Below are 12,382 nucleotides of genomic sequence, written 5' to 3' on the forward strand. Positions count from 1 at the left end.
CACTTTAATTTTGAGTGTGGCTCCAAAACCAGACCTCCATGGGTTAATACATTTGATTTCCAATGATAATTTTTGTGTGATTTTGTTGTCAGCACATTCAACTATGTAAAGAACAAAGTATTTAATAAGAATATTTCATTCATTCAGATCTAGGATGTGTTATTTTAGTCTTCCCTTTATTTCTTTGAGCAGTGTATATGTGTGTGTATATAATATATATATATATATATATATATATACACATACATATATATATATATATATACATATATACATACACATATATATATATATTTATTTATTAGGGATGTGCAGGCCCGGATAGGTTCGAGTTTGCACGCAGAGTTCGGATTTTTCCCTCCCAAAAAAATGAGTTCCGTTTGTTTGGAGGGAAAAATCCGAACTTGGCGTGCAAACTCGAACCTATCCGAGCCTGCACATCCCTAATATATATATAAATAGAGATATAGATATAGATATCTATATCTTACAGTAACTATATATGGAAAGTTATACCTCTATATAAACCTGCATTTTTAAGAATTTTTAAGAGAAGTTGTTCATACTTTCCATGACATTAAAACTGACACACTGTAACGGTCTTGTCCCAAATACTTCCTAGGTTTTGCTTAAGTCTTATTAACTATTTGCAATTATAGGTTATATTCAGTAAATCACAGGATTTAAGAAGGAAACTCACTATCTGCTGCCACCTTGTGGATAGTCGCCCCGTACTACAGTCACAGTGAAATACTGTGTCTCAACTATAAGCACATTTCAAGACGGTCAATTTATCCTGACTTGTTAGTTCACAGACACAGAAATGGGTTCACGATACTGATACAAACCAGTATGATATTTGTGCTGCTCTAGTTCCAAACTGCTGTTCCATCTTATACCCTGTACTTATGAGGGATGTAGTCACAAGGTTGGCAATGATGAAATTTATAATGTCGACATCACAGGTATGTAGACATTATTAAAATGTCGACAGGCAACTTGTCAACAACATCAGAATGTCAACATTAGGGTTAGGCTGTGGGTGGGAGGGTTAGGCACTAGGCAGAGAATAGGGAGAGGTTAGGGTTAAGCACTAGGGAGAGGATTGGGGGAGGTTAGGCACTAGGGACAGGCTAGGGGGAGGTTAGGGTTAGGCTATAAGGGAGAGGTTAGACACTAGGGAGAGGATAGGGTAAGGCTATAAGGTTATAAGGAAGAGGTTAGGGTTAGGCACTTTAGGTTATAAGGGATAGATTAGGGGTAGGTTTGGTTATTTTCCTTTCTTTACTTTCACATCATGGTGCCCATAGGCCAACATTCATGTGTGACTGGATCTCACAGTCCACAAACAATCTCTGCCATATGACTGCACCTTTAAACAATATGTAGTACTCCTTCTCATCTATTCAGGCTATTCCCTAAAGATTGTAAACTTGCAAGCAGGGCCCTCTTATCACAATTGTAAAGCGCTGGCACTACATAAGTAACTGTTAATAAATAAATTAAAATAATAAATAGGCTTTATTCCTGTGATGTCACTACTTCCTAGAGAGTTAACTTTATTCCAGTGACATTACTATTTCGTAGTGAGCTAATATGCGTTATTCCTGTGATGACATTACTTCCTAGTAAGTTAATAGGCTTTAAACCTGTGATGTCACTACTTCCTAGAGAGTGGACAGGCTTTATACCTGTGATGTCACTACTTCCTATTAAGCTAAAAGGCTTTATCCCAGTGATGTCACTACTTTCCAGCAAGTAAAAAAAAACAAAAACAGTTTCTGCGATATCAATATTTGCGCCATTGTTCTACCTGCAATGTGGCTTCTTTTCAGCCATGCCATGCTATTACATGAGCCTGAGAAGTGGTTTCAGGGACAAATCAAAAATGATACCTTTACATTTCTCACACTGATCCCTGCTTGGTAAGTCAGCAACACACAAATAGTGAAGCAGCAGTTCTTACTTTCTGCCCAGTTGGTAAGACTCATATAGCCAATACAAACTATGTGCTCACAGCACATAAGCTGGGGTATGAAAACCCTAAACCAGGAATGTAGCCAGAGAAACAGAAAAAACACCAAACAGGAGAACATGCATTTTTATCTGAGCTGTCACAAGATCTCTGTCTAACACTCTTGCACCAAGCTAGCCCTCTACTACTGCTGCATCGTCACTATAGCCCAGCGATTCAGTGTGTACCTGATAACTCACTGACCAAAGAATGGTCACCTTAACAGGTTCCTATTATTATAGCCCTTGGTCTAACTGGCGAATAATGCGTGAGCATATGGACTTTGATGTGCCAAAATTCTCAGGCTCATAATTAACTGATTAGAATACATATGGTGTTCTCAGTCACACTAAATCTCCCTTTAACATAAAAAACACAGGGAGCTAGTCAGTGTGTCAGCATGTCTTCCCAGCATCGCTCTCTTCATTAATGTTTCATATAGAGCCAAATGCGATGCAATAAAATGGCTATTAATGTAATTATATTTACAGTGATTTTGCCGACTGTGCAGCTGGGGCAGTAAGAAGACCCTCTGTTTCGCAATGCGCTAGCTCCTCTCCTAGAGGTGAGATAGGGACTGCGTCACAGAGGTGGCTTCTCAGAAGTCAGAGATGTCAGAGACACACTGGGGAAGAGGGGACTGTTATGTCTGAGAATCCCACACTGAGGACTACAGAGTCTGTTGCCATCGTTCTTGTGAGAAGGAAAACATAAGAGTCTTCCCCCTGCCAACACAAGCTGCTTGCTGCAGACCAGAGGAAACCCTGAGGGGCTCTTATATCACAGCAGAGATATACAGCCATTATAATCGCTGCCATGGATGGTTAGACTGGGCTACAGTATATCCATATTATGTCACTGCATGAATACAAACCACATTAAGCATATGAATTGGGAGAAACTACAGGATAAGATCCTAGTTCAAAATGAAATGGTCAATCAGACCCCAATAGGTGAGAGGATGATTGGCAGACATCGGACTTACCAGCTTTTCTGCAAAGGTTAGTAAGAACATAGGAAGAGGTCAGTTCATTCACACAACAAGCCTCTGTGTCTGCAGCGACAGAACAAGCACTTCAGCGCTCTGAGTACTGACCTGCTATATGCAAAAGTATCCAACCCCTTTCATGTACACTTACATTTCCTGTGGGAAAAGTCATCCAAATCATTGGCAAATGGTCTTATTATAAAGAGAAGGATATTAATATTACTTTATATAAAGGTAAGGGATATATTTATAGAAACGAGTAATAATGTCAGTGAGGAACACAGCTACACCCACTAACAAAAAAGTCTCTGCTAATAAGGGTATGTAGTCAATCAAAATGTCATTATGTTAACAGTGCGAATGTTGACGTTACAGGTTTAGGGGTAGGTTTCTAACCAGGGACAGAACTACAATGAGGCGGATGGAGCTACAGGTCCAGGCCTCCAAATAAAAATAGGCCCATCACCATGATGATAACCTAGCTTGCCACACAGTTGACCTTAAATCATAAGTTTTAAAACTATTGTTAGTTTTCACACAATTATGCAATTTTTATGTATTTGGGGAGATATTGGGACTGATAGTGTAGGGGTGTATACGCCCTCATGGCGTTGGCCACACACCACTGGTCACACCTTGCCACACCCACACAGTACTGGTCCCACCCTGCCACACCCACACACTACTAGTCCCACCCTGCCACACCCACACACCACTAGTCACACCCTCACAGAGCTGGTCACACCCACACAGTACTGGTCACAGCTCCTCCCTTTCTTAGTATAGGCCCTTGAACATTTTCAGCTCCAGGACCATGTGGCCCTTAATCTGTCCCTGGCTCAAACAATAGACAATATTGTGTCGACATGCAGACAGCTGACCTGCACACAATGTCAACATTGTGACCCTGTCAACATTTTGTATCACGCCCGTCAAGAAAAATTGGGGGGAAAAACAAGGGACATATTTTAGAAAAAGGTAAGGTAGTGTAGTGTAGACATTCTTTTCTAAATTATGGGCTGAAATCTCTGCGCAAGCTCTTTAAGCTGAGTCAGGAAAGCAGTTGGAGAGTTCTAGCCGTACAGTGTGTTTTAAAAATGATTGATCCTTATAATTAACAGCATGTCAGTACACAATTGGTCTCCCCAACACTTAGACCACAACCTAAACAAGCAGAGTTGTTACACAACGTCCCATGTTTAGGTGCACTGCGCTAAATTGCTGATTTAGGCGCCTCACGTATGTAATTATAAAGTGAATGGATTTAAATAGACCAGCCAGACAGAGAGACTCTTATACCTGTAGCATTACTATATAGTCCCCAATTACCTCCATTTCATCATTGTGTCCGCGAACTCTCTGCAGAATCTCCTCTGCCTCGCGAAGACGGCGGCTGAGCTGAGGAGTATGCTCTGACGGGGTCAGCTCGGTGTCATACGAATCCAGGATCGCCCTCATTCCATCTCGTTCCTGGAGAAATTGACATGCAAAAGAAAGATACATCAGATGTATCAGCAAACCCTGGAATGCCAACATGTTACATACTGTAATTAAGCCGGAATAGTGAGCTAGTCCCTATGAAACTTGTTTTGAACCAAAGCTGACTTTTCTATTAACCAATCAGGACATGGAATTTTCAACTTCCACATTTTTCGGATACTGCACTTAATATTGATATCCCAACCAAACACAAAGGATAAAGCTGCACTCAAAAGATACAAAGTAGTAACTAAATGCACATTAACACCTTCCTTACTGCATTCACATTTATGTCACGCGCCAGGGTAAACCCACTTACATCACCCATCTTTAAAAAAAGAAATATAATTTTGCCCCCCCACCGTCGGACTCGACATCAGCAACTGTCTATGCACTTGCTGCAAGCAGGGGCCCGTCGCTGGCGATGTCATGCTGGGTAGATATTGTGTAGTGTGTACCCAGCATAACACTCTGCATGGGCTAAAAAGTATTTGCATTCCATATGTGCTTCTAGAATTGTACCTGTATATAATGATCAATAAACAAGAAATAAAAAAAGAGGAACTGCACAGGCTGTGACAGGTGCAGGGTGCTATAACGATCACTGTTATACAGAAGTAACAGAAGCAGCGAAGATACTGGTATGCAGTGTAATGTGTTGTTACAATCATACAGTTGAAGATTTTGCAGGTATAGGTACGACTGACAGGCAATTAAAAAAACTGCAGCCGCCAACATACAATAAGCATGTTATATGTCTGTGCTTGGGCTCATGAAACCAATGTTATGGTCTAGGCAGCTCTACTGAACTGATATAAGTAGTAACTACAAGGTTTACTGTAGTTGGTGAAATTGATTAACTGTCCATTATGTAAGATGTCACTTTCTTTACCCTGCTCTAACAACTAGATTGTAATTTCGCAAACTTTGAATAACCAATATATACCGCAGTGGCCGCCTAACATAATATTTCTCATTACTAGATTGTGTTCATTCCAATATCTTGTTTTGCACCATATGGACTGTACACTACTCATACTTAATAATAAAATGGCTAATGCATTGGTGACTTCTCAAAGTGGAATTAGAACTTTTAAAGTGCTTTGATTATTTTCTAAAAGGATTTCAGATCTATTTACAAAAAAAAAAAAAAAAATGAATATAAAAAAAAAGTTATTCAGAAAGTAATCACTGCATACTGCCATATCGTTGTGTTATATATATTTTGAGGACATGGTTTAGAAACATCTAAGAAGAATAAACTCTTTAATTTCGGCAATGCATGTCATGGGGGTTTCATGTGAGGTAGGTGCCGGATAGTCAGACCTCAGTCCAAGCCTGCACCCAGTGCGACTCATCTCTAAACTCAAATTTCTACAGTTAATAGTCAATACACAATATTTCCAAACTGCCGAATATGCATTGTCAGATATTACCCAATGATACTGCCAAGCACTGCACAAAGTGTCAGCTCTATTTAGCATAGACAAATATGCTGGATCAGTATTGTTGCTGTTTAGATTTAGCCGGGAGAACGTCAAAGCAGAAGCTATTATTCCTGGAGCCCTTGTCCTACATTATGAGATATATCCTGGCCGCTATCCAGACACAGCCAGTTTTACAGCTACCGAATATCACGCTGGCAATAGATTAAATCTAGATTGGACCTATTTTACAAATGAGCCCTACTAACATTTTAGTGTTACTGAGCTTTACAATCTGTCATCTTCTAAAGCTGCGGATCTGGAAAGCCACCAAACATCTCCTGCATTCCTTTAATCTGCAGTGCATCACGGCAATTGCCAAATGAGATTTCCACAGTGTAATCTTTGAAAAACGGCCACCTGCGCTGATACTTAGAGACGTTGTGACACTGAGACCCTATCAACCATCTCAGCAGAAGACTGGCCCAGAGGGGCCTACAGCTGTATTCCAAATAAGTTATCATTGTGATAGATGGATTGGTTATGATTCCTGCTAAGGCAAAAAGCACAGGTTCTGCTGCATCAACAAGGTTGAAGGCATTTTGCATGTGTTGCCAAGGAGGAGATGCTGCCAAAAGATTGCTCCAGCCTGTCTTTGGGTAGTGAGTTAGCGATGACTTCGATGATCTAAGCTCGGAGAAATCTGTCAGATAAGTGACATTATCAAACTTGTTTACACTTTGCAGGCATTGTGTTACACTGTGATACACTGCTGTCTCCCTTGTGTATATCACTCCATCATTTGTATGCTTTTTATCAAAGCCAAAAGGGGATCATGAAGCAGATGTAATCTACAGGAGAAAGGCTATTTTCCTGATTAATAATACAAGATATACTGTCATTCCTTGGACTTGGCGAACAAAAATAAAAATAAAATACTGTTGATGGCTCTAAAAGCAAATCACATGCCGGTACAAAGAACTTCTCACATAGGCAAGGGCCCAGGAACAGAGTGTGCAAGGCATCCAACAGTTATAAGGCAGGGACATGCAGTCAGTGTAGACAGAGCCTCCCCTGTCACACTCCTTATTTTATATAAAAATGATTAGAATAATACAAAGATGATATTTATAACCATCATCTTTGTTTATTTTTATCATTTTAATAGTTTACACTCAAAAGCTTTGTGGCGCTCCCTGGGACTGCAGGGAGACGAGAGATGAGGCAGGAACAGCTCAGCCAAACTCTGAATAGTCAGACACTGCTTGCAGAGCTGGGGGCGGGGCAACACCACGACAGGAAGCTGCATAGACAGAGCTAACAGAGGCATGCCTCTGAGTATGGAGGGGGGTAGCACCTTGAGCACTGATAGACACCTTGGAGGTGTCATGTGACCAGGAAGTCCACTGCAGTGTTTAGATATCGTAGCTCAGTCAGCAGCAGCAAGAGAAGACACAGTGATGCAGGTAGGAGAATCAATGGACACTGAAACTTAGTGTAGTGAAGGAGAGTTACAGTGAGTAGGGGGTGAGACAGGCTCCAAGCACTCAGACCCATCTCCATGTGTGCTTCTCCCAGCCATTGACCTCACCGCACGTCACTGTTATAAGGACATTGCTTTGTACATATTTCACTCTGTACAGAATGAAAGTTTCTTTTCAGAAATGTGAAGACCCAATAACACTTTCCTACTCTCTCAGGAACGTTCAGGAGACTCCCGAATTTTGTTGGAATCCCACTAGGACACTGGAAACAGATTGTTAGCATCCATCAATGTTCCGGTTTGAAAGAAAACTGTTTTTCATTCAAAGCCAGGATTGCAATGGTTACCACGTGTTTCAGATGCTCATCCGATTTTTAACAATTAATGCTTCCACTGTTCATGCCTACTAAACCATCGGCTGTTTACCTTGCGATGGCTACATGCAATCACAAAGCATGTTGCAATGGCAGCAGGGCAATCACTATTGATGGTCATGTTGCAAAGTGTCATCCCTTAGTCCCATGGAGTCCTGGAACAGTGGGAAACCATCCCACATCCCACCCACTTCCTAGTGAAATGAGCAGGAAGGGGGCGTAACAATGCGATTTGTTGCAAATTGTGGTATCAGTATCCCACCCCCACTGTGCGATGCCACAAATTGTGGATTGTGTCACTGGAACTGGCTTAAATTACGGGTTGGCTTTGAATGGGCAAGCACTGTATGTTTGGTGAAACCATTCTGTTAACTGCTGACACTTTTAATGCCATGTTGCAGCTTAAATAGTAAATGCATTGTACACACGATATAGGACTTATGGATTACAGTGGTGTAGGTACAGATAGAGAGTGCCATGATGGTGACCAGAAACATACAAGGTTAGAGCACTAAATCACACAACATTCACCCTTCTGATTCACACTCAAGTCAAAGAGAACAAGACAAAGTAAGCAACTACATTTAGCAGTATGAAGCCATGACTGTAAAGCACAGAGGGGGCCCGAAAACTAAAGCAATGTGCTAGCTAAAGTTGCAGGAGGGTGTGCACAGTCCAACACAATTAATCTGAAAGTGGACACATACTCTAAAAGTGGATGCTCCCAAACTCCGTTCTCAAGATATCTTAACAGTCCAGGTTTTAAGGATATCCATATTTAAGCACAATTGACTTAAATAGCACCTCAGTCAATTTGATTTAACAGTCTGTGCTCAACCATGGATATCCTTTAAACATGAACTATTCTGGTACCTTGAGGACTGAGTTAGGGAACCACGGCATTAAGGAGTTTTGTTTTTTCATTTGAAGCAAATGATTAGAAGAGTCAAAACATCAGAATTGTCTATTTTATTGACATTAACTGTATATTATATAGTATAAAATACTATTATATAATAGAAGATTGCTTTAGAGCAAGTAAGAGGCACACTTTATAACGGAATATAAGCTAACGAGCTGTGCAGAGAACATGGCGGATAGTAAAAAAAGGTCAATGACTGGTAATGTTTGGAGTCACAGATACATAAAATGAATTGTTCCCAATGCTGGAGAAGGGTCGTGCAGTCACACTTATAGGAGAGCTGACGAAATACAGGGCCTGACCTCTGCAAGTACATAAAGAAGATCCTGAGGCTCTGATCTAACCTGAAGCCATCATTCTCAGTTACTGCAGTCCCTAGTCCCTATAAAACAGATAGTTATTGTTTACTGTGTGGTAAAAAGCCCCTTCAAGGCAGAGGCAATTCAAGAAAGGGAATTCGTCATAGAAACAGATTGAATGCACAAATTGGACTTACACCATGCAAACATGCGGAGAGGGGAGACAAATGTTAGCGGGAGCCTGGGAGGTAATGACATTAAAGCTAAAATATAGTGCCACTAGGGCAATGCCAATGACGTTACTGAGGAAATCTATTTAAATGAGGCTTGCTTTATAAAGAAAAAAAGTGAAAAACTGTCCAGTCTTGCTCTGCTGAACACAGTTATCTCAGGAAATGGCATGACACTGACTAAACTACACATCTAAAAATGGAGAAACAGGAAGCAGATTAAGTGCACATTATGCCTGAAGAATGACTGGAGGCTAAGAGGAAGGGGCGTTACTAGCAGAATAGGAGATGTATTGCTGTGTGACATAAAATGTAACAGTGCCTAAGAGTCAGTGATGGTCTGTCACATTCCTGCCATACGGAGTGGGAGCCAGGCCGCAGAACTCCCTTCTAATGGCTCCCACTGCATGCAAAGACAGAGTATGTCAACATGCAGAATTTCACCGGTGCCACGACCCAGGCTTCTCGGAAATGGGGAATTGGCCCAATACATCTCAGATGTATGGGGCCTTTAGATTTGGGGGTCATCAGCATAGAGGTGAGACTGAAGGTTAAATTACCTACTTAATTCACCAAGAGAAGTGATCAGTGAGAAAAGCAAATGACTGATAAGAGATCCTTGTTAGACCACAACAGACATTTGGATCCGAGGGGATGATGGCCCACTCAATGAGTGGCTGGAAATGAGCCAGGGTCACAAAACAATATAGAGTATGCAGGAGAGGAGGCTGAGCAACGCTGTCACAGGTGACAGAGATGCCCTGAAAGATGTGTATGGAGCAGTGACACTTCGAAGTCGTAAGTAGATCACTGACAATATAAGTGCAATTTGGGGGGGGCTGATTACCAAGAGTCAAGAAGAGAGTGAGAGGAGAGACCGAGTTAGGTGGCTGTACACAAGCCTCCCAAGTAATTTGGAGGCAAATTGGAGGACAGAAGTAGAACAGTAATTTGATATAGACTATGGGTCAAGAGATTGATTTTCTTTAGGGCTGTCAAGCTGAGCACGTTTAATGTATGGTGGGAAAGTGCCGCTAAAGAGAGAGATACGTTAAAGGGGAGATCTACTGTATAGGTGGGCATGTAGTGGGGGAGCGGGAGCAGAAAAGTTGAGAGGAAGCAAGATGTTTGGTGAAACATATTATTATAGATAATTTATAAGGTGCCACACGAGGTCTGCAGCGCTGTACAGAGGGCGAAGCAATAAGACAGTGCAGGGTAAAACAGTAGAGCACAATACAGTGAACAATTAACAATTAGCTCTACAACTCTCACCACAGACACTGATGCAAGGGGTGCAATGGACACATTCAGCGTAAGCTGAAACCTATAACACCATTGGCATGGCTGCATAAAATGGGTCTAGGTTGTAGGAGTAGAGTCCAGGGGCAGAGAGCCCAAGGAGGAAGTGTAGAGTGTAGCTGTAGGGAGTAGTAGGGAATGAGAACAGGAGGGAGGAGGGCCCTGCTCAAGGAGATTACAGTATAAAGGGAAGGGAGAGACAAACAGAAGACAGTGTATGGGGAGCTAAGGGTGAGAGACTTGGTGAGTGCAAGAGGGTGAGGTAGACTATGTGGTGACATGGTTAAGTGGTGGAAGGAAAGGCTTTAATGAACAGGTGGGTTTTCAGTGCCCGCTTGAAGCAAGACAGGCTGGGGGATAGTCTGATGGAACAAGGGAGTTCGTACTAATGGTGGGGGGCAACACAGGAGAAATCTTGGATCCTGGAGTGAGATATGGTGACCAGAGGGGAGGAAAGGCGGCAGTCAGTGGCCAATCGGAGAGGACGGGAGGGAGTGTATAAGGAGATGAGGCTGGAGATTGAGGGAGCTGAGGAGTTGGAGAGGGCCTTGTGTGTGATGGTTATGAATTTGAAAATAATTCTGTAGGGCAAGGTTAGCCAGAGAAGGGATTGGCAGAGAGGGGAGACAGATGTGGAGCGGCGGGAGATGAAGATAAGTCCAGCTGCAGCGTTAAGTACAGATTGGAGAAGAGCAAGATGGAAGCAGATGGGTCCAGTGAGAAGGTTGCAGTAGTCAATGCAAGAGATGATCAGTGTGTGAACAATGGTTTTGGCAGCATCCTGGGAGAGGAAGGGTCTGATGCAAGCAATGTAGCGGAGCTGGAGCCGACAGGAGAGGGTAAAAGATTGAATGTGGGGCGCGAAGGAGAGGGAGTAGTCAAGAATGAATCAGATAGGTAAAAATACATCCACTTGGTTACAGGGGAGAATAAATATATTGGGGAATGCAGGAGAAGGGGTGGTAGTGTATGCAGGGTACAGCATGTGGAGATATTCTGATGGATGGTATAGATTATGTCGCACATTAGAAGAGTAAAATATGTTTGCTTGGCAAGTGAAAGTGCAGTGCTGTAAGACCAACGTTTGAATGAATGTGTATATATTTATTATATAGAAAGAGTATTTCAGAGATAAATTGCTTCTAGGAGGTCAAATTGCCATTATGAACAAAAATAGCATCTACAGCCTGTGAGAATATACAAGCTAAAATGACAAGCTGTAAAGAGTAACGTACTGTAATAACAGAACAAAACACTGAATATAACCATGAAATGTACTTTATCCTAATAAAATATATTTTAAAGAGTCAATGATATTTGATAATACACAACATACTGGAAAATCACATTTCATTGACAATTTTCCTGTGGGAGCGCCAAGTGAATCTGCATTTCTAGTGGTGAAGACTATCCACTGCGGATCAAGACATTGTTTTACTCTAATGAGGTCACCAAGTCACCTAATAATCACTAATATGTGGTGCGAGGGGCGATGCATAGCAAGTACTACATAGGGAAATAGAAGGAAAAAGCACTGAGAGAAAAGGAAGGTAAAAAAAATAAAATCAGCACGCACGAAGAGGAGCAAAGGGGCAGGAAGTAATGAGAGGTGAGCAGAAATCAGAGATGGATTTTAATTGAAGTGGCTTCAGAGTGGGACTATGGAAGGAAGCTACAAGAGAATACAGAATGAAAGACTTAAAGGCACATGAGGGTCGCTATTTCAACAAGTGCAAAGGCACCAATAAGCCTGGAATGCAAATATGCTTTCACAAGACAACATAAGGTCGTGTATAATGACAAATGCAGTATACTCTTGAGATAAAGACTGAACAAATGAAATTATTTTGACATTCAATGTAAGAGT

At 41.6% G+C, this 12,382-nt stretch overlaps 1 protein-coding gene across 6 annotated transcripts in view; it reads right to left on the minus strand.

The window, feature by feature from the left end:
* The window catches only part of MAD1L1 (mitotic arrest deficient 1 like 1), an 811,364-nt gene that overhangs the window by 566,412 nt on the left and 232,570 nt on the right, over nucleotides 1-12,382 (minus strand). For all 6 annotated transcript variants that reach the window (XM_088452027.1, XM_088452028.1, XM_088452030.1 and 3 more), the window contains one exon: nucleotides 4,332-4,472. In XM_088452027.1, coding sequence (XP_088308153.1) covers nucleotides 4,332-4,472 — 141 coding nt within the window. The remainder of the gene's footprint in view (nucleotides 1-4,331; nucleotides 4,473-12,382) is intronic.

This window comes from Taudactylus pleione, unplaced genomic scaffold (assembly GCF_031769625.1).
Source record: "Taudactylus pleione unplaced genomic scaffold, aTauple2 ptg000032l, whole genome shotgun sequence".
NCBI classification, from domain to species: domain Eukaryota; kingdom Metazoa; phylum Chordata; class Amphibia; order Anura; family Myobatrachidae; genus Taudactylus; species Taudactylus pleione.